This window comes from Oncorhynchus nerka, linkage group LG5 (assembly GCF_034236695.1).
Source record: "Oncorhynchus nerka isolate Pitt River linkage group LG5, Oner_Uvic_2.0, whole genome shotgun sequence".
NCBI lineage: Eukaryota > Metazoa > Chordata > Actinopteri > Salmoniformes > Salmonidae > Oncorhynchus > Oncorhynchus nerka.
This window is the reverse complement of record NC_088400.1, coordinates 64,695,121-64,718,811: the sequence shown is the minus strand read 5'-3', so window position 1 is coordinate 64,718,811 and position 23,691 is coordinate 64,695,121. Positions and strand designations below refer to the sequence as shown.

The window sequence follows — 23,691 nt, the reverse complement described above, 5'->3', positions numbered from 1 at the left end:
TACCAATTTTCACAAACTCTGGGTATGCTCAGATCTGACTCCCCCCACCTCCAAATATCCAGAATGTGTTGGTTGTTGAACTGTGACGGAAGTGACTGTATCCCACACTAAGAGGAACATTGTCTCCCCCAGTGAAGGAAGGAAGGTTCCTGTGGAAGTTGTTTCACAGCCTGACAGCTTCCAGTATCCCCCAGATGGACAGGAGCCAAGCCCAGGGAGAGGCACAGAATCTGGGCTGCAGCAATGGAAACAAAGCGGTGCTGGGTGGAGGAGTTGGGATCTCATTGGTGCACGAAACACAGACAGACAGAGAGTAACTAAGCCGTGTTCATTAACTTCATCTCTCTGTGCAGCACGCTGCAGTTACACCCCTTATTATTAATCTGCTCAACATGTGCTGGAGCTGTGTGTGTGTGTGTGTGTGTGTGTGTGTGTGTGTGTGTGTGTGTGTGTGTGTGTGTGTGTGTGTGTGTGTGTGTGTGTGTGTGTGTGTGTGTGTGTGTACAGAGAGAGACATAAGCACTTCAGATATTTCATTTGTTCTCCGTGTTCTAGTATACTTGCAGATTGTGTGTGTGTCTGTACAGAGAGAGACATAAGCACTTCAGATATTTCATTTGTTCTCCGTGTTCTAGTATACTTGCAGATTGTGTGTGTATGCGTGGAAGAGAGTGTGTGTACTTGTAAATGTATGTGTGTGCCTGTGTGTTTTTAATGTCGCTCGAGTCAATGCAAAAACAAAGGTCACAACTTCGGAGAAAATGTCACTTAATTCCCTTCTCTGCACTTAGTGTGGCTGGAGGGCCGTTGGTGGCCATGAGGGGCCACTGGGCCAGGCCCTGGTAGACTGTGGGGCAGAATAATATGTCCATAATGCGTCCCTGTGGCTCCAGCATGCACTTCTCCTGGCAGCTGAGAGCCAGGCAGACCAGCACAGTGGGGGCCTATTGTCCCTGGCTCTGTGTTAGAGGCTAGGCAGGGACGCAGGGGGCCCCGCTAAATTGGTACAGGAGAATAGGACTGTAGCGATCGAGAGGTTGGAGTTTCAGCCACTTTCCTCAGGGAGGTCAAAAATACACTCAAATGCTCCCTCCCGAAGCCTCCTTCCTTACTTCCTTTCATGCAATATGCTTTTTTCAATGTCTGTTATGGTGGTTTCCGTGTAGCGTTTTTGTTCGATATTTTCGCATCCCGGCCAATTGAACGTTACAGAACACACACCACTTACAGTGGCTGGGAAGTGAATAATAAATCTATTCAAGAAAGCACAGTTATCGTCCAGTAAAGGTGCCAGTCACAGAATTTGAATGATATTTATATGGTACCAGTAAGGACGACATACAGGATGCAGTAGTTAGTGTAAATGCTCTGACACATCATTACAAGGTAATATTTTGATCCAAAACAGATCGGGTGTTGCATGTAGACTATGTATTCATTCTGTATATTCTTAAAACAACTCTGTTATTGCCATTGTCCATACATGTATAGATGAGTTGTCTATCACCACGCAGTATGGTTCTGAGGCTGGCTAGTATTTAACCTGCTGGAAAATGACCTGATGCCCCTGTCTCTCTCTGTGGCCCCCTGTGGCCCTGGCAGTGGCTGATCAGATGATTATTTCTGCCTGAGATAAGTGGTTGAAATGGAGCCTGGGCGGTTCAGGTAATCAAGGCTTGGGTTGGAGAATAAAGTATTGGGGCCGGGGCACTGCTAGAGCCACGCCACCCCAGCTAGCATTACCTGTCCCCTTTCAAGCCCCATAATGAGATCACAGTAACCCTAAACGGGCGGGGAGAGAGGAGAAATCTGTCTGTCTGTCAAGTTCATTGTGTCAAGTTTTACAAACAGGGCCATATCCAGTTCCTTCCCTGCTGTAATAGGACGCTGCAGAGAGAGAGGGCTCCACCTATCAAGGAGGCCTGCCGGCTTGGTCTGACCCCCTTGGCCCTGGACAAGCTCTCTGACTTGTGCTGTCTGTTAACCTGTTGAGAAAACGGATGAATGATGAAATAGATTAGTAGAACAGTTTACATGACCTTACATAGACCTTATTGTGATGTCACCTCTGTAACAGTTTACATGACCTTACATAGACCTTATTGTGATGTCTCTCTGTAACAGTTTACATGACCTTACATAGACCTTATTGTGATGTCACCTCTGTAACAGTTTACATGACCTTACATAGACCTTATTGTGATGTCACCTCTGTAACAGTTTACATGACCTTACCTTATTGTGATGTCACCTCTGTAACAGTTTACATGACCTTACCTTATTGTAATGTCACCTCTGTAACAGTTTACATGACCTTACCTTATTGTGATGTCACCTCTGTAACAGTTTACATGACCTTACCTTATTGTGATGTCACCTCTAACAGTTTACATGACCTTACCTTACATCAACTCATCCCTGACCGCTGGCTACGTCCCTTCCGTCTTCAAGAGAGCGAGAGTTGCACCCCTTCTGAAAAAACCTACACTCGATCCCTCCGATGTCAACAACTACAGACCAGTATCCCTTCTTTCTTTTCTCTCCAAAACTCTTGAACGTGCCGTCCTTGGCCAGCTCTCCCGCTATCTCTCCCAGAATGACCTTCTTGATCCAAATCAGTCAGGTTTCAAGACTAGTCATTCAACTGAGACTGCTCTTCTCTGTATCACGGAGGCGCTCCGCACTGCTAAAGCTAACTCTCTCTCCTCTGCTCTCATCCTTCTAGACCTATCGGCTGCCTTCGATACTGTGAACCATCAGATCCTCCTCTCCACCCTCTCCGAGTTGGGCATCTCCGGCGCGGCCCACGCTTGGATTGCGTCCTACCTGACAGGTCGCTCCTACCAGGTGGCGTGGCGAGAATCCGTCTCCACACCACGTGCTCTCACCACTGGTGTCCCCCAGGGCTCTGTTCTAGGCCCTCTCCTATTCTCGCTATACACCAAGTCACTTGGCTCTGTCATAACCTCACATGGTCTCTCCTATCATTGCTATGCAGACGACACACAATTAATCTTCTCCTTTCCCCCTTCTGATGACCAGGTGGCTTAATCGAATCTCTGCATGTCTGGCAGACATATCCGTGTGGATGACGGATCACCACCTCAAGCTGAACCTCGGCAAGACGGAACTGCTCTTCCTCCCGGGGAAGGACTGCCCGTTCCATGATCTCGCCATCACGGTTGACAACTCCATTGTGTCCTCCTCCCAGAGCGCTAAGAACCTTGGCGTGATCCTGGACAACACCCTGTCGTTCTCAACTAACATCAAGGCGGTGGCCCGTTCCTGTAGGTTCATGCTCTACAACATCCGCAGAGTACGACCCTGCCTCACACAGGAAGCGGCGCAGGTCCTAATCCAGGCACTTGTCATCTCCCGTCTGGATTACTGCAACTCGCTGTTGGCTGGGCTCCCTGCCTGTGCCATTAAACCCCTACAACTCATCCAGAACGCCGCAGCCCGTCTGGTGTTCAACCTTCCCAAGTTCTCTCACGTCACCCCGCTCCTCCGCTCCCTCCACTGGCTTCCAGTTGAAGCTCGCATCCGCTACAAGACCATGGTGCTTGCCTACGGAGCTGTGAGGGGAACGGCACCTCAGTACCTCCAGGCTCTGATCAGGCCCTACACCCAAACAAGGGCACTGCGTTCATCCACCTCTGGCCTGCTCGCCTCCCTACCACTGAGGAAGTACAGTTCCGCTCAGCCCAGTCAAAACTGTTCGCTGCTCTGGCCCCCAATGGTGGAACAAACTCCCTCACGACGCCAGGACAGCGGAGTCAATCACCACCTTCCGGAGACACCTGAAACCCCACCTCTTTAAGGAATACCTAGGATAGGATAAAGTAATCCCTCTCACCCCCCCCCTGAAAAGATTTAGATGCACTACTGTTCCACTGGAGGTCATAAGGTGAATGCACCAATTTGTAAGTCGCTCTGGATAAGAGCGTCTGCTAAATGACTTAAATGTAATGTAAAATGTTAAATGTTACCTTATTGTGATGTCACCTCTAACAGTTTACATGACCTTACCTTATTGTGATGTCATCTCTAAGAGTTTACATGACCTTACCTTATTGTGATGTCACCTCTAACAGTTTACATGACCTTACCTTATTGTGATGTCACCTCTAACAGTTTACATGACCTTACCTTATTGTGATGTCACCTCTAACAGTTTACATGACCTTACCTTATTGTGATGTCACCTCTAAGAGTTTACATGACCTTACCTTATTGTGATGTCACCTCTGTAACAGTTTACATGACCTTACCTTATTGTGATGTCACCTCTGTAACAGTTTACATGACCTTACCTTATTGTGATGTCACCTCTAACAGTTTACATGACCTTACCTTATTGTGATGTCACCTCTGTAACAGTTTACATGACCTTACCTTATTGTGATGTCACCTCTAACAGTTTACATGACCTTACCTTATTGTGATGTCACCTCTAAGAGTTTACATGACCTTACCTTATTGTGATGTCATCTCTAACAGTTTACATGACCTTACCTTATTGTGATGTCATCTCTAAGAGTTTACATGACCTTACCTTATTGTGATGTCACCTCTAACAGTTTACATGACCTTACCTTATTGTGATGTCACCTCTAACAGTTTACATGACCTTACCCTATTGTGATGGGAATAAGTTGTGCGATTGTCTTGAGTAAGAGTGCCTGAAGAGGTAAAAAGAGCATGTTTGTGTGTGTGCGTGTGTGTGTGCCCGCGTGCGTGTGTGCGTGCACGTGCCTGTGTGTGTGCGTGCACGACCACGGTGACAGGTCTCACACCGTTGGTGGTGAGACGGTGAAACCTTCCTTTCCTCTGTGTTAATTACTGTTTAGAGTCGCTCTGTTCTCTCTTCTCCACTCATGTTTATACAACCTGTTCTTCCTGCTCCCTTCATTCCCCCTCACGTCTTCTCCTCCTCCTCTCTCTCCTTCCTTCTTTGTCTCCTCTTGCTGGTAGGAAATCAGCAAGGCTTGCTCCCCTCTGCCAGCACTGTCTAATCCTTTCCCCAAAGCACCTTAGCAACGCTGGGAATTTGGAGATGCTAAAAAAAGACCCATGTACTTCTCATTGGGCTTCCATTGGCAGCAATGGAGGAACCACTAATACATCTTCAAATGGTTTTGAAGGCATTTCTAACCACTCTGCTGTTGTGTGATAACTCCCCACAGCTACAGGGATGGGGAGCCTTGTTGTGTACGTCCCTTTGAATCTCTCACCATACACTCACCTTGGATTTGGTTTGCCGGCTATAGTGTTGTTTTGCTCATTAGAATGTGGATCAATTGTGGCAATTCCAGTGTCAATGTGTATTTTCTTGACCTTTATTTCAACAGGGAACTCATATTGAGACTAAAGTCTCTTTTGCAAATAAGCTCTGCACAATACAAAAATGAACACATCAATAGGCAACTATTCAGTAGATACATAAATATACACAATAAACACATGAAATACACATTAAGAACACAGTCATTTAAAACAAACATTCAGCATGATAAAATCCTCTGTCAGCTTTAGCGACACCAAAGCATCCAATCAAAACGTCTTTTGGAGATGAATCCAAACATACAGTGCAAGGAAGTTAAAGGCTGATTGACCTAACTCTCTAGACACCAGGAAGTTAAAGGCTGATTGACCTAACTCTCTAGACACCAGGAAGTTAAAGGCTGATTGACCTAACTCTATAGACACCAGGAAGTTAAAGGCTGATTGACCTAACTCTCTAGACACCAGGAAGTTAAAGGCTGATTGACCTAACTCTCTAGACACCAGGAAGTTAAAGGCTGATTGACCTAACTCTCTAGACACCAGGAAGTTAAAGGCTGATTGACCTAACTCTCTAGACACCAGGAAGTTAAAGGCTGATTGACCTAACTCTCTAGACACCAGGAAGTTAAAGGCTGATTGACCTAACTCTCTAGACACCAGGAAGTTAAAGGCTGATTGACCTAACTCTCTAGACACCAGGAAGTTAAAGGCTGATTGACCTAACTCTCTAGACACCAGGAAGTTAAAGGCTGATTGACCTAACTCTCTAGACACCAGGAAGTTAAAGGCTGATTGACCTAACTCTCTAGACACCAGGAAGTTAAAGGCTGATTGACCTAACTCTCTAGACACCAGGAAGTTAAAGGCTGATTGACCTAACTCTCTAGACACCAGGAAGTTAAAGGCTGATTGACCTAACTCTCTAGACACCAAAACAGTCTCCAGAGTAAACCAACCCTGTGCACGGCTTTGATAACTTGTCATTCTAAATCTTAACAGTGAAGTTAGGTCAGTTGGAAGCTTGTGGAGCAGGGCTTTGTAAACAAAAAGATCCCAATGATGTGAGAGATGACTTTAAAGAGGTCCAGACAGCCTTTTGCTGTGGTACGTACATTCTCTGCATATGCTGATACACTGGATGGCTGTTCCCCAACAAACCCACGCACCCACGCATACACACACACACACACACACACACACACACATACACGATCACACGATGATTAAATATACGCAATCAAATGTAATATCATACAGGCAAAGAATGAATACATTTATTTCATTTAGTTATTCTGTTTCATTTATTAGTTTGCATTTGGATAAAAACTATACTGAATAAGACAATTACAACAGATTCCTTTACTCTCTATTATATGGGCTAATAAAACATGAGTTTAGGGCATTTAAAACATTGTCCCACTCACAACAGTGTAAAGTTACTGTAGCTGCTGACTGCAGCAACATGATTACACATCTTCCATAATAGACACATTTCAAGATCAGTCGTTTGTTTAGTTCTGAAAAGAGGAGTGGGTACAAACTCACACATCGCATATTACATTCATTTGTGATTTCCTTTTTAGCCACGATTTGCGCTAAAATATATTGTTCTATAGTTATGTCCGTACAAGAAGAAATAAAGAATGAATAGTAAAATCCCATTGGATCCTCTCCAAGTCAGAAATGAGCTAGATGGAAGAGGATGTAAAACAGTATCGGGGTACTGCCTGGGCTGACTAAGCCTATGTGTGTGTTGTTTATACAGCGAGGAGTCAGATTATAAAGCTATAATGAGAAAACGTAAATACCTCCTGACTGTTCCCACCAACATGTTTAATCCCGGATGGATCCATGGTGTAGCGGTGCCAGTAAAGATTCCCTCTGCGCTGTGCGGACAGTGTAATAATAACTATGAAAGTGGATCAAGGAGGTGGGTGTTTGTGAAAATCTTTAGCCAGGGTATCACTAACAAGCATGGTTCTCTGGTTAGGCAAATCCCCTCCCTGAGATTTGCATATTGCCTCAGTCTCAACAACACCAACACGCGATAGGCACATACATAAACATATGTAAGGGTACACAGAGGCTAATAGAAACACGTCCAGGCTCACACACAGGCAAATACACTCACAGGTTCACACACACAGGCAAATACACTCACAGGTTCACACACACAGGCAAATACACTCACAGGTTCACACACACAGGCAAATACACTCACAGGTTCACACACACAGGCAAATACACTCACAGGTTCACACACACAGGCAAATACACTCACAGGTTCACACACACAGGCAAATACACTCACAGGTTCACACACACAGGCAAATACACTCACAGGTTCACAGACACAGGCAAATACACTCACAGGTTCACACACAAAGGCAAATACACTCACAGGTTCACACACACAGGCAAATACACTCACAGGTTCACACACACAGGCAAATACACTCACAGGTTCACACACACAGGCAAATACACTCACAGGTTCACACACACAGACAAATACACTCACAGGTTCACACACACAGGCAAATACACTCACAGGTTCACACACACAGGCAAATACACTCACAGGTTCACACACACAGGCAAATACACTCACAGGTTCACACACACAGGCAAATACACTCACAGGTTCACACACACAGGCAAATACACTCACAGGTTCACACACACAGGCAAATACACTCACAGGTTCACACACACAGGCAAATACACTCACAGGTTCACACACACAGGCAAATACACTCACAGGTTCACACACACAGGCAAATACACTCACAGGTTCACACACACAGGCAAATACACTCACAGGTTCACACACACAGGCAAATACACTCACAGGTTCACACACACAGGCAAATACACTCCAGGTTCACACACACAGGCAAATACACTCACAGGTTCACACACACAGGCAAATACACAGGTTCACAGGCAAATACACTCACAGGTTCACACACAGGCAAATACACTCACAGGTTCACACACACGGGCAAATACACTCACAGGTTCACAGACACAGGCAAATACACACACACAGGCAAATACACCACAGGTTCACACACACAGGCAAATACACTCACAGGTTCACAGACACAGGCAAATACACTCACAGGTTCACACACACAGGCAAATACACTCACAGGTTCACACACACAGGCAAATACACTCACAGGTTCACAGACACAGACAGGCAAATACACTCACAGGTTCACACACACAGGCAAATACACTCACAGGTTCACACACACAGGCAAATACACTCACAGGTTCACAGACACAGGCAAATACACTCACAGGTTCACACACACAGGCAAATACACTCACAGGTTCACACACACAGGCAAATACACTCACAGGTTCACAGACACAGGCAAATACACTCACAGGTTCACACACACAGGCAAATACACTCACAGGTTCACACACACAGGCAAATACACACAGGTTCAGGCAAATACACTCACAGGTTCACACACACAGGCAAATACACTCACAGGTTCACACACACAGGCAAATACACTCACAGGTTCACACACACAGGCAACTATACGTACAGTCTCGCACAGACAGACAAATACACTTACAATGCCTCCGGAAAGTATTCAGACCCCTTGACTTTTTCCACATTTTGTTATGTTAAAGCCTTGTTCTAAAATGACTTTACTTTTTTTTGAACTCCTTAGCAATCTGTACACAAAACCCCATAATGATTTTTTTTGTTGCAAATGTATTAAAAATAAAAACCTAAATAATTGATTTACTTAAGTATTCAAGACCTTTTGCTTTGAGACTCAAAATTTAGTTCAGGTCCATCCTGTTTCCATTGATCATCCTTGAGATGTTTCTACAACTTAATTGTAGTCCACCTGTGGTAAATTCAATTGATTGGACATGATTTGGAAAGGCACACACCTGTCTATATTAGGTCCCACAGTTGACAGTGCATGTCAGAGCAAAAACCAAGCCATGAGGTCGAAGGAATTGTCTGTGGAGCTCTGAGACAGGGTTGTGTTGAGGCACAGATCTGGGGAAGGTTAGCAAAACATTTCTGCAGCATTGAAGGTCCCCAAGAACACAGTGGCCTCCGTCATTCTTAAATGGAAGAAGTTTGGAACCAGCAAGACTCTTCCTAGAGCTGGTCCCCCAGCCAAACTGAGCAATCATGGGAGAAGGGCCTTGGTCAGGGAGGTGGTCACTCTGACAGAGCTCTGGAGTTCCTCTGTGGAGATGGAAGAACCTTCCAGAAGGACAACCATCTCTGCAGCACTCCACCAATCAGGACTTTATGGTAGAGTGGCCAGACGGAAGCCACTCCTCAGTAAGGCACATGACAGTCCGCTTGGAGTTTGCCAAAAGGCACCTAAAGACTCTCAGATCATGAGAAACAAGATTCTCTGGTCTGATGAAACCAAAATTGAACTCTTTAGCCTGAATGCCAAGCGTCACATCTGGAGAAAACCTGGCACCATCCTTACGGTGATGCATGGTGGTGGCAGCATCATGCTGTGGGGATGTTTCTCAGCGGCAGAGACTGGGAGACTAGTCAGGATCGAGGGGAAGATGAATGGAGCAAAGTACAGCGAGATCCTTGATGAAAACCAGCTGCAGAACACTCAGACTGGGGCGAAGGTTCACCTTCCAACAGGACAACAACCTTAAGCACACAGCCAAGCAACATAGAAGTGGCTTCGGGACAAGTCTCTGAATGACCTTGAGTGCCCCAGCCAGAGCCTGGCCTTGAACCCTATCGAACATCTCTGGAGAAACCTGAAAATAACTGTGCAGCAACACTCCCCATCCAACCTGACAGAGCTTGAGAGGATATGCAGAGAAGAATGGGAGACACTCCCCAAATACAGGTGTGCCAAGCTTGTAGCATCATACACAAGAAGACTCGATTCTGTAATTGCTGCCAAAGGTGCTTCAATAAAGTACTGAGTAAAGGGTTGAATACTTATGTAAATTGTATTTTTTATTTTTTATAAATCAGCCAAAATTTCTATAAACCTGTTTATGCTTTGTCATTATATGTAGATTGATGAGGAAAATAAACAATTTAATCAATTTTAGAATAAGCCTGTAACGTAACAAAATATAGAAAAAGTCAAGGTGTCTGAATATTTTCCGAAGGCACTGTACAAGCTCAGACAGACGCAAATACACTTACATACGCTCTCTCTCACACACACACACACACACACACACACACACACACACACACACACACACACACACACACACACACACACAGACACACACACCCAGACGCACACACACGTACATCGCCTCCCACCACCTTCTCATTCTCTCACCCTGTCCTCTCCCAGTGTCTCCAGCAGACTAAGGCAGTTCTGCCCTGTGCCTTAACCCTCAGGTCAGTGGATTAGTATGATTTAATTAAGGGCCCCAGGGGAACCAGCTCTCTCTGACTTCCCCACATCTGCCGGCTTTCCGTGTCAAAACGCCACTAAATTACACAGCCAGCATCATAATTGACGCTAATTTGCAGCCGTTTATTTTTTGGCAGCTCGACAGGGGAATGGCAGAAAAAAGGCCAAGACGTGGAGGGGAATGTGTGAAGTTTGACCCACCTGCTATCTGCAAATTACCCAGCTCCAGCTCCAGCTCTACAGCTCCAGCAGGCTAGCAGAGGGAAAGAGAAAGAGTCATCTCACTAGCACCTATGACCGGCTGATTAGTGATTACTGAGTGAGTCAAAGTTGTGTTCACGTTGGGATAAATGCTCTACTTTTTTGGTCAGGTATAGTTTTTGAAACGTGGATCAACTTCTCAGAGAGCCTCATGCTGGCTGTTCCTGGCTTACAGGAACTTGGAGAAGCAGTTTGTTTGATTTGAATGAACTCCACATTGAATGTTTCAATCTTCCACTCCTACACCTTTTTCTATCATTATTTTATTTGACAGATTCATACATTTGTTATCATAATTTACTGTTCCATGCAAAGGTTTGCCTTTCCATAAAGAAATAAAAACCCAAAAGCTCTTAGTTCACAGAATTAAAATCAGAATCAGAATTGGACAATGTCATCGTCAGTCACCCACTATATGTTGTTTAAGGTAAGGGCTTAAAACAATCATTTGCAGGGATCTCTGCCTATATGGAATTTCAGCACCTGGACAGCTCCATGTAAGGTTCGACAGAAATAGAATTACTTCTATGAGCTTTCCCTGCTGGCTGTGGTGGTGTAAAGGGGGGTATTTACGGGGGTATTACGGGGGTATTTACGCCTGGAGTGACATGAACTGAAAGAACAGTATCTACTTAGTGGCAATTGTATAGAACAGCACCTAAGTGGTCATTAGGCTACCTTAACGTTCCCCTTGTTTTCTGTGCTGCATGCGGGAAACAAACATGCAGTTGTTGTGCTTGAAGAATGGGAAATTACATGTAGGCCTAAACATATTGTTTATTGAAACGCAGGCAACAATAGAGAACATTGTCCATTATTTATGTATTTGTAAGTACTAATAAGTAACATTAACGTGTTATACAGCCTGATTGTAGTTATTTTTGATAAATAGGTCCTATAATAGAAATACATTTTTGTATCAAACGTTTAATAGTTTCATTCTTTAGTTTTATTCTTTCTTCCAATCTGGGGTGGGGACTGGGGAGGATGGGGGGGGGGGTATCCTAGTAGGAACACTTCAATCCCGGACAACCGCAGAGGTGCAGCTGCGTGGTGCTGTGAAATGTGCCGAACAATTGGGAGCACTGTTCGCCATCTTCTCGCCTTTCTTAGACATTTGCATAGCCCGTTCTGCTTGATTGACTACCATAACCGGTCCAGGGGAACCTCTTTTGTCCGCTAATCACCCGAGGATGGCGGGGTTGAGCTGGGTGACTGAGGCTCGGAGCTAGGGCTCAGGTGATGGACTCGGCAGATTCCCTTAGCGGAATGAACATTGAAACTTAGAGGGGGGAACTCACAAATGCCGCCGCTTCCATGGAGTCCCATTGGGGCGTTTTCAAACACTCCTAGACCCCCCTAGACTCCTAGACTTGATCCGGACACTTCAGATTGTTAGAGTGGGAAGTTCTCTTACCTCAGATTTCAAACAGTTACTGACTCCATAAAGGCTTGTAATGCAATAGAGGCTAATGCAGCAGCGTGTTTCTACATGCGTTAAATGCATCACATCCACGATCATGGTGGAATGACAGAAAACGAACTTTTCTGAACTGTAGGTGTAATTCAAATGCAGAAGAGAGAGAGAGAGACAACAACGATAATAAACACGACATTTTAAAAGACAATTTCAGAAAGATTAGCCATGAAATCGTGGTAGGCCTATAATAGCTTGATCATTTAGAGAGAGGCCTCTTGTAAAATCAAATAGAAGGCAACAGTCAGTCATTCTTCCACCAGGGAGGGCTACGCGCTGAGAATCCTAATTATGCCCAGTCCCCCTGCCGCACTGTTCAATGGCTCTGAGGACAGACTGAGACCGGTCACGGTGATTACCGGTCCCCGGGGGATTTTGTGACTTTCGTCGGTAATTGATAGTTAGAAATTGTTCTAATTGAATATAAAGTCATGATGGCATAGGTCTAGCGCTCTTTGCTTTCCGTCACAGGATGACTGTGTCGGAGCTTTTTGTGGGGGAAAGTAAAGAGAATGAAAGAGATTTAAATCATTTAAAGGTTATGAATGGTAATGTGCGTTCATTGACATTCACAATTTCCAAAAAAAAACACTATTGGAATGAAACTAGAACCAAGTCATGAATTGTCAAGTTCTGTGCAAAATAATGATGTTGGAATTTGCAAATAGCTTCGTGAAATTGCATGACATGTATACAGCTTTTGTCAACGTGATGAACTTTAGTACCTGCCTATCAGAAATATATAATTATCGGAATTATTATTTAATGAGTCAGTTCAGGTGAGGGAAGAGATGTAGCTTAACATCAAAATAAAAGCAAGAAAGATGACACATCTATAAAAAAAATGGTCAATTTTAAACTGTAACTAACGTTTCTTTCCTGAATACTCAAAGTGATGCCATCTTTCTCCAGTTTCATTTCTTTCCGTGCATTGCATTTCAAGCTCTCGGCTGTGCTCGGACAGAGTGTGAGGGTTTTTGTGTGGTCCCGTGGATTGTCCCCAATGGTTGCCCCGCTATGCCAATGAGGGGTTCCTGCTCTCCCTTGCACCTGCGTCGCATCTCGCTGCCTTCAGGAATTCGCTGATGCCTGTAATCTGCTTTGTGAAGCCAATGAGAGCACGGTTGACTGAGTGAAACTTTCCAACCGCAAGCACCACACACACACACACACACACACACACACACACACACACACACACACACACACACACACACACACACACACACACACACACACACACACACACACACACACACACACACACACACACACAGGGCCCCGTTCAATGCATGGGGAGTCAGCATGGGGCAGCGCTCCAAGACCAGGCCCAGCCAAATTCCAGCAGAGCTGCTCACAATCACCTCTACCCAGGCTTCACAAGAGCGGAAGACCCGCTGCAGACGGCGGGCCAACTATAAAACAACAATAAATCACTAACATTACATAGAGACATCCAAAAATGTTCCCATAAAAATCTTCTGTTTAACTTTTGTCTGTCCGTGTTGCTTGAATAATGGTATCTGGTTATATCAGTCCGTCAAGCCGACGATGAAGAAAATGAATATTGACCGAAGCTTTATGTTCGGGCTTTAGTGATATTATATATTGAAATCTAATAGATTGTCAACTGACAATATGCAAACCCGAGTTGATGTCCAATATTCATGCCCATACCAAGCGTCTTGTTGGGTCTCATGAGCTCTATTGGCCCAGATTATTTTGGAATGCGCCCATTAAGTGAATATCGTTCAAATCAGTGATATGTATTATCTAAACGGGTCTGTATCTAAACTACCTAAATGTTGTTATCAAATGTTTCCCAAGTCTTTATCAGTTGTCTTTCACATTTAGAGGATTCTATTTAGGGTGGAAAAACATCGCGCGCGCGCGCACACGAACACACACACACGAACACACACACACACACACCGCACAAAACGTCAACTCTTGGAAGGGGCGGAGGATTAAGAGGCTGAAAAATTGTTAAACATGTCAACGTGTAATTGCACGATAAGGCCCTCGCGAGGAATTTATTGGCCCGGTTGCTATTTCTATTCCGCGCTAATCTGGTTTCAGCACATTCGGTTTTTGCAATCTGTCTCCATAATCTCCTGTGACAGAAAGGCAACCAATGGCAGCGAAGAGGTTTTTAGGAGCGAAAAGAAAATATGCGGAGGCGTGATAAAGTGATGCTAATTATCCACATTTAGGACACCGAGTGCAAGAGATCGGGGGTTTACTGGATGGCAAATACTAACGCGCGTTGGAGGCTTCCTGGTGCTGAATGTATCGGTGTCTACAAGATAAGAATACCGCGTGGTGGGGAGATTTAATGGTCAGGGGCCTCCGCTGCCCCTCTCTCTCTCTCACACACACTTTTCACAAAGAATTGGGTAATTATTGTGGGTGAAGTTTTGCAGAACGTTTATTTTGGATTTGGAAACGGTCCATGGACTTGCTCCACTCTTTGTGCGCCTCTACTTTAGATACACGATAAGACTCAAATCAAATGTAGTGGGGATTCCATTGTGTGTAGTAGGGTAGGTTAGAACAACATTTAAATCGATACATGTCATTTCTATCTGATGATGCTTTTAGAAACGCATTTTTACCTCTATTACGTTAAAGATTGGATTCCAGAGAACAACTCTTAAACAAGAGGAGTACAAATGTTGAGAATGAATAGTTTGATGACCTATGGTAGTTGAATAGAACAGTGGCCTATAGACTATTATTTTAATTTAAACTAGGGCTGGTTTAAGTGTGTTTTGTGAGAGTAACAATCCAGTTTGTACACCATATATAGGAATCCAATCTAAAATATCACTGTATAAGAAGTGGGATGTAGGATACACTAAAATAGTTTATAGACACTTTTAGATTTTCCAACTCTCAGCCATAATTTTGAATGAACAGCTCGGTTTTGACCATAAGGCCAAATGTTACGGTTATATGCCTGGCTATTGCCCTGTAATTAACCTATAGAGCGCTGACGCGAATGGACGGAAGCGTGAAGGTCCCGAGATGACGATAGAAACGATAAAAGGCGATCTGAAATACTTTCTTCGATAACTTGCCCACATTTCTATATAATATTTTGTTTAGGACCTGTGCGACTTGCTTCATGGCTGGCGAAGCTTGGGGAAACCGGACTGACGTCATGGTTCCGGACTTCCGGTGCGCAAATGTGAAAGTCTTTGCCTCTGACCCCCGGGGTTAGTTCTTCTGATCCTCTAATCCTTGTCTACCTTACACAAAACACTCTCCATTACTCCGCTCAGTAACACTAATCCCCCATGACAACCAAACAGGCACTATGCGATGGTGTCTTGACTGCACACTGATTCAATCATCAACTTCAGTCATGTGTTTGCAAAATTAAATAAAAGGAGTACGCACGGAGTAAATGAAGATATACACACCGATTATTGATCAGTTACTCCGCTCTCATCGATTGTTAACTTGTTATGTCTAATCCCCTTAAAACGTCACACGTCATTGCCGAGGTGGGCCTATAGGCCAAGGTATGTCAATGGCACCCCAGGTCTCCAGACAGATTTAGCTGAAGCTGAAAGGATTTTTTTTCCACGTGCGCCTTTACAGCGTCTCTGGTATATACCCTGAAGCAGTGAGCAAGGATACATTGAGAATGTTAATTAAATGACCAATGAATAATTGTATATTCTTTGTATCTGCATCCATTCACATCATTGAATTTGGATTAGTTTGGGATCAAGCCTTGCGTCCAAGATCCCCGTCTCTAAAGAAAGCATCCTTGACAAAATAAGCATCTTTACTTCTCATTTGTAATCCTACCACTTTTCAATGAATTTACTTTATTGGACCGCGAACAAAAATCATTGATTCTTCCAGTTTGTGTCTGTCATCTCCATCAAAATTGCAGCAAGTGCTGGAAAAGTTTGAATAACCACGCTTTCTGAAATTTCAATGTAAATGTATGAAATAAAATGAGAGCAGAGATTATTCCCTCATTTCGTTTATTCCCTCATTTGAATATTATAGTTTATGAGATTATTTTAGACCAATACACGTATTTTTGTACTTTCTTGAAAATTATAATTATGTCCATGAAAAATAAAATCTTTACGCACATTACGAGATGTGGAAATGACTGAAATATAGTTAACGTATGAGTATAATGACAAACATGAAACAGGGAATGTGAAAAAAAATGGTTCATAGTTATATTGCAATGATCAACAAATATCCAGAACGCCCATGTCAAATCATCACAATTGGTCCACAATTAAGTTGACATTATTATGCAAATTATATGGGATCTTAGAAGAGCAAAAACAGTCAAATAACTTATTTTAAAAGGGGTGATTCTGTCATCAGTAGGCCTAACTAGTGTTGACCGATGGCGTGAGCGTCTTCCTGTTGGTCAAAAAAGATGTCACCGGACAGATAATCAAAACATTAAGTCGACCGAGACGAAGTTCCTCCCACGAGACATTAGCCAAGTCAACAGGTGTTGTGACTCGAGCCTGTCTTGTTCCCTTCCTCGCGACTACCACAACGTCGTCCTTTTCTTTAGGTACTAAAACGAAAGATATATGATATATTATTAAATTACATTCAAAGAGCATCTGATATATATTTTACAGCTATTTGATTAATCAGTCATATTAATAACAATAGCATAATGCTAGTAATGACATGCTAATAATTATGATATCCTACATTATATGTATATACATAAACAATTGATGAGCATTAAAACGCTAGTGGGCCTATCTTAATTCAGTAGTAAAAACCAGTTATCACATATCTGAGCATATTTATTCCAAACATGCTGAATCCTGATATGATACATGATATTATCATTAAAGCTATTGCTGCTGCACTTCCAACTAAATGAATGTATAGGCCTATAACCCTGTCTGATGTCCTGTCTCGTGCTTAAACCGAGCATCAAACCGTCAAGGTTGTGTGACAAGTAATTACGTCCACCATTACTGATTCATCCTTATTTACGCATATTTGCCATAAGTAATTCACTCGATTTCAGTCACTATACGTTTGAACCCGATGTTGGTTTAGACAGACAACCAATTAGAGCCAGCATCTCGTAGATATTTTGTTATATAACTTGTAAATCTTCCATCAATTATATAAATATTAATTAGCCTTAACATTGTTAACTCAAACTGTGTCAAGTAGAAAACCTATACAATCCAAAGTAACGAAACTAACACGTTTTTCCATAACCAGTGAAACATCTGGGAAATTTATTTAACTCAACGCAAAATTGTTTTCTTTCCTGGCAGAATTGCATTTAGTAAATTATTTACAGTTGCTTATCAATCTCATCTAGTATTTATTCACAATTTACATGTTTTTTTTTACAACAACAAAAACAAATGTTTCAGATACAGCAACCCACGTGTTTACAAACAAGAAAACGTGAAATGAATGGAAATCTTGTAAACTTTTAAAAACATTTTCCACATTCATTCTAATCACACGGTTATCTCATTTAAATGTCCTTATTAACGGTTATGTTTCCACAAAAAATGTAAATACTTCACAACCTAAATCGTCTCAAATCTTGGCATCCCCATCAGTTAGAAAGCAAGTAAACCCAATGAGCAATTAGGCCTACTCGCGTTTCATAAACCTGGACAGACAATACCCCACTGAAAAAGTTAATTTTGTCTAATGTATTCTTATTGTTTTTTTTAAATTAAGATATTCGCCTTCAATGTACAATAACCAATAGCCTGTACAAAGAGATAGCAACATTCTAAAAGAGGTAAATATTTGGTTATGTGATTTTGTTGCGCTATCGCACAGTCATGTTTTTGTTTTCTCTCCTCTCTCTCTCTTTCTAAATATGTGTCAATGGAACAGTTCCGTTTACCCCTGTCGTGGAGCTCTGGTAGTGCTGCGGCAGCGCGTGAAGTCTACTTTGAACGGACGGGTCACCTGCAGCTTCCCCCGTCGGTAAATACATGCTTATCATGTCCCTCAAGTCCCCGGGACACGGGGCGCGCGAGTGAGTAGAGACGGGAGGGCTCACACTCGGTTCTGATTTCACCAGAGAGCCCAGCGTGCCCATCGACCCGGACGAGGCGACACCAGAGCTCTGGTGCTGCGTGTAGGTGATCCCGCCGTAGCCGGACGGAGAGGCGCTCATGTAGCTTTGAGAGTTCGAGATGGGGCTGTACTGGAGGGCCGACATGTCGTAGCGGTGCATGGGCTGGGGGTTGTGCGGGTGGTGGTGGTGTGAGTGGTGGTGGTGCCCGCTGCCCGGGTGCTGGCTGTAGGCGAGCTGAGCCTCCTGCATCATGGCCGCGGCCGCCGCAGCTGCAGCCACCTGCCCCGAGTACGCACCGTTCGCCCAGCCATTCATGTGCGCGTAGCTGGCAGCAGACGCACCACCGTGACCCCCGGGACTGTCTAACCTCTGTCCGACCCCAGGGCTCATCCCTAGACCGACACCCCCACCCCCTGTCCCGGTAAGCAGCCCCCCGGCCAAAGAGTATTTGTCCTTTTTTAACAGTGTCTTGGTCTTCCGTCTCGGTCTGTATTTATAATCCGGATGCTCCTTCATGTGCATAGCTCGTAGCCGCTTCGCCTCGTCGATGAAGGGTCTCTTCTCCGCCTCGGACATCACCTTCCACTCGGCGCCGAGCCGCTTGCTGATCTCGGAGTTGTGCATTTTGGGGTTCTCCTGAGCCATCTTCCGCCGCTGGCCCCGGGACCAAACCATGAAGGCATTCATCGGTCTCTTTACGCGGTCTTGGTTGACTTTGTTCCCATTGCTTGATCCTCCCGTATGCCCCGAATTCGTGTTCGTTTGGGGCACTGGGGAGTGTAGGTCAGTCTCCATCATCATACTATACATTCACCTGGTGTTAACTTTTTCAACCAATACACGGAAACATTCAGTCACGGCACCTCCACACTGCTGGCACACACCGTCACTTGCGCAAATCAACCCTCCCGGAAAAAATAAATAAAAAAATGGAACGAAGAAATACAATCCAAAATTAAAGGTACTTCGATTAACTTTTCCTTCCTTCTCTGTATTAGTCGTTTTCTCCACTTGTTTTTTTTCACATCCAGCTCGATGAAAAGCGTCTCTTTGAGCTACTTTCTGTGCCTAAAGTCGTAAAGTTACCGAGCTTACCCATATGATGCGCGTTGACAGCGACTAAATGAGGTGGTGGTGGCCAATGGCGCTTTAGGAAAGGCGTGATTTGCATGCAGTCTCGCGGTCAGGTGACATAGGAGGGCTGGAGCTACTCACCCGCAAGTAGTGGGTTACCTCCAACTCCCATAAGGGAACGTACATAATAATAACCTACTTTGACAAGTTTGGTTATTTTACAAAGATAATGTCCGTGATGATAATACATAGGGAAAGGGACAGATTTAGACCAAAATTCCCCCAAACAGATGCGCGCGGTCTACAGTGTGACCCCCCTTTCCAAAACAAAGCATATTTCGAGAATAGCATTGATTGGTTATACAAAAATGAATGTAGGCTAGGTCTACATATGCATTTCATAGCCAGTTGATTACATAATTATAATTGGTAGCCTGTCTATCTATATTCATGACATGGAAATAATATTGAACTCGTTCTATTGAAAGATGTTGTTTTAAAGCAATTCTAATCATTTTGGAATCAGCACAATATTGAAATGAAATAGGATAATTCCCATAGCCCATAAAAACTCAGGACATGAAAAAGGCACAATAAAACACGAGAAGATACAAAAATAAACACAACCCCTTCTTGGAGAAATCAACACAACATCTAAATGTGGTTTCATTTGGATTTCTCTGTGATAATTTGCTTGGGGTATCTGCAAATAAGAGAAAAGATAGGCCTAGTCCCATTATCAACAGCCTATTTGGAGCCACAGGTGTTTTCCTGTTGTGCCGGTTGCTAAGAAACAGGTGACTGACGCCCAGAGCACGTGCCAGCCAAACCCTTTTGTCTAAAAGCGGTGGAGGGGGGATTGCTACAATTGACATTGTGCTAGAACCACATGGGAGTTACCCATGATGAGAGAAAGCAATATAGTATTTCTCCTGGATGTACTATTCTGTGGGAGACATTTCTCCCCCTGCAATCTCTGGGCGTTTATAGGCCAAGCAGGGTAAATAAAGATAAATTGCAACATACAATTCTGAGTGACCTGCCTCATGGTTTTACCTAACAAATAGCTTCAATAAACAAAACAAGACTTCAAACTACGCCGTCACTTCTACGCCGTCACTTCTACGCCGCCGTCACTTTACATTTCAGAGATATTTTTTATTATGCGAATTTATTTTTAAAATAGTTTTAATTTTATTTTTACAATACAAAGCATGTACATACAAAATACACACAAACCTCAACGACATCACACCTGCTCATACCCACCTGTTTGTTCTCAACCCTATTTTCTGTGCCTGCACTACTCTCTGCCACATGTCCTCAAATTGCACCATTTTGTTCATCTCCGTCGCCCACGCTCTTTCAATATTTAGATAATGAAGCATATTATTATTTTCCCATTGTCTTAAAGATGGAGGATTGGTTATTTACAGTTTTTAAGTATACTTTTTATTTTAAAGATAATTAATGAGAAGAGTGTTGTCCAACCCATCCGGTATCTCACTGCATCCTCATATGACATGTCTTCAAATATGCAGACAGGCGGATTAAAAGTAAATGTACATTGTAATTGTGGATTATGTCGATTCAAATTCAGCTAATTTCATTAAGGCTATATCATTTGTTTTTGTGTTTCCATAGCCCCATAGCAAAGTCTGTCTACAATCTATTCAAGGGTTGGCAGTCCACCAAACCAATTCCACATCAATCAATTAATTAATGACAGAAAGAAACTCAACCAGTTATCTAATATTTTACACAAAAAAATATGCTTGTGAATTGTATAACCTATTCAACGTAAAACATTAATGCACAATTAATTATCTAAAATAGTTTTTTCGAACCAGGCCTTGAGTGGCTATTCAGAAATTATTCACAAATTCACAAGGGCGAATGATTGCAAAACAAGTATAGAGTCCTATTGGCCAATACCTTGCTGTATCAATACGTTTTAATTATCATTGCTAAACAGAGAAGGTCACAATTGACACCGAGTATGAAAGAACATCTTCAGGAGAAAGGCTCGGATCTATAGTGGCAGAGCTTGATCGCCGTCTACTGGAGACTCAATTCGGCGGGTGCGCACATTCCATGAACGCGCGTCGTGGTGCTGAAAGACAGCGCTCGCAGAACTGAAACACACAGTAGGCTACCGCACTGCACTCGCTCTCAGTGGTCTCTCTCACACGCAGGCTACTTATAGGCCTGCAACAAACACACACCAAAAAGCAGGCTATTTAGTGAGTAATGAATGTTTTATTTTTTATTCACTGATACAGACCTATAATGGAAAATAACGAAATACAAACTCAAATCGAAATACACATTTTTATATGAAAGCCCTTGAAACACAGTGGCAGAGTCTTTATATAATGAAGCTGATACGGTCCAAAACATTATTCGTAATTTGACGAATTCTGTAACGCGGTTGATAGTGGCAGTATCTGCATATTTACATTCTAGATGTAGCTCAGGTCTACATAGGAAATTCATGATTTATCAAAGTGACAATTTTTCAGGTGCGATTCGCTGACTATTTGCTTATCCATCCCCGTGTCAACCTGACATTCAGCATTGTAAAGCTTGGGTAAATTACATGTTATCTAAGGAGATGTCAAATATACGTTGCAATGAATAGGCAGGCCTCCTTGCAACTGCCACGGCTAAGGCAATTTGACACGGTCAATTCCATGTCTACCAATGACAATAAATAGGTCGAATCAGGAATTACATTTGAATTCACCTGAATGAATTGAAAACGGATTTGACCCAACCCTGCGACCATACATGATGCTTGCTGTCAGTACACACTATCATAGACATAGTTAAAATAATATTTACACGAATCATTTACCTTATAGTAATTTAGCAGACGCTCGTACCCAGAGCAATTAGGGTTAAGTACCTTGCTCAAGGGCACGTTTAGAGATTTTTTACCTAATCGCTCTGGGATTCGAACCAGCGACCTTGCGCTGATCCAACGCTTAACCGCCTGCCACCTTAAATGTGCTTCCCATTAAATGTGCTTTCCTGCTATTGTTACTGTAAACATTGAACAATCGATCAAAAAACTAAAATAAAGCATACAAAATACAGATGCATTTTATAACCAATGATTATTATGATTATTGTGTTATTAATGGCTATTATTATTACGCTATTGTTATCATATTACTATGGCCTACCAACACTTTTGAATAATGATTCAATTAATGATTTCTGTGCTTTTTATCGATTCAAATATAAATGCAAAGGTCATGCTAATTAATGTTTGTTTTGCTGTTCGGGCTGAAAACACATCCGTTTGGTAAATCAGTTTCAAAGTATTTTCCAAGTATTTCCCCAAAATCAAAGTCTGTTTAAAAAAATTAAATGTCTTTGGCATCAACATTTGGAATTAGACTGAGTAGGAAAAATCCTCATCATATTTCTGAATACTTTTCTTCTTCTGTCAGTATTTAACCATTGACAAGAGCTTGTTCCAAAACCTTCATCCGATGCTGCTAAAGTGCCGTCTCTCCGTTTCATCCCGTCCCTAAAGTGCACGTGGAGTGTCTCTTGAACTCGCGAGAATGCGCGGCTTTAAACGGTCAACATCTGTCAGGTGCTTCTGTCGCCTCTCAGCGAGTTTTGGGAAGATAATTGGCACGTGGGGGCGGATGTGGATAACAGGGGCGCATGCTACTATGTTGCGAGTTTTAGCCTACATCTGTCTGTTGCTCTATTCCGTCCTCCAACACAGCGCGCATCATGAACACCCACAATATAGGATAGAGCTAGAACATTTGCTATTCTTAGAACTTTAAATGTATTTAAACATTTTTTTTTTCCATATTTAAAAAATGATCACGTTTCTATTTATTCGAGTTTTCTATGGATTTTAAACCGGTATTATAACGAACTTTATTGTTGGAATTTATCCTGTCTGGGCACTTATAGTATGTTATTACATTTATACATTATACACCCATTATGACTATAATACTCCAAGCAGCAAGGTACACATTCACGCGACCCCCCCCCCCCCCCCCCCCACACACACACACACACACTAATGATGCCATTATTTGTGGCGGTTTGTCTGTCATGAGGCTACTTCATTACTCATTATACATAATAGA

At 43.1% G+C, this 23,691-nt stretch overlaps 1 protein-coding gene and 1 pseudogene across 1 annotated transcript; one reads left to right on the top strand and one right to left on the bottom strand.

Annotated features, from left to right (window-relative positions):
- Positions 1-2,391: 2,391 nt before the first annotated feature.
- Positions 2,392-3,836, top strand: LOC135571708 (uncharacterized; annotated as a pseudogene).
- Positions 3,837-16,424: 12,588 nt separating this feature from the next.
- LOC115124609 (transcription factor Sox-1a-like) lies at positions 16,425-19,691 on the bottom strand. Its single transcript, XM_029654025.2, has 2 exons — positions 18,317-19,691; positions 16,425-16,993 (listed from the first exon to the last, which is right to left on the bottom strand). Exons 1-2 carry the CDS (start codon positions 19,301-19,303, stop codon positions 16,964-16,966), a joined length of 1,017 nt encoding a protein of 338 aa, XP_029509885.1. The 5' UTR covers positions 19,304-19,691; the 3' UTR covers positions 16,425-16,963.
- Between the last annotated feature and the right edge of the window lie 4,000 nt (positions 19,692-23,691).

Coding starts and splice junctions, on each gene's coding strand:
- LOC115124609 (XM_029654025.2), bottom strand. CDS start 19,303: ATGTATAGTATGATGATGGAGACTGACCTACACTCCCCAGTGCCCCAA. Junction 16,994..18,316: donor ACCAGAGCTCCACGACAGGG/GTAAACGGAACT, acceptor CTTTCGTTTTAG/TACCTAAAGAAAAGGACGAC.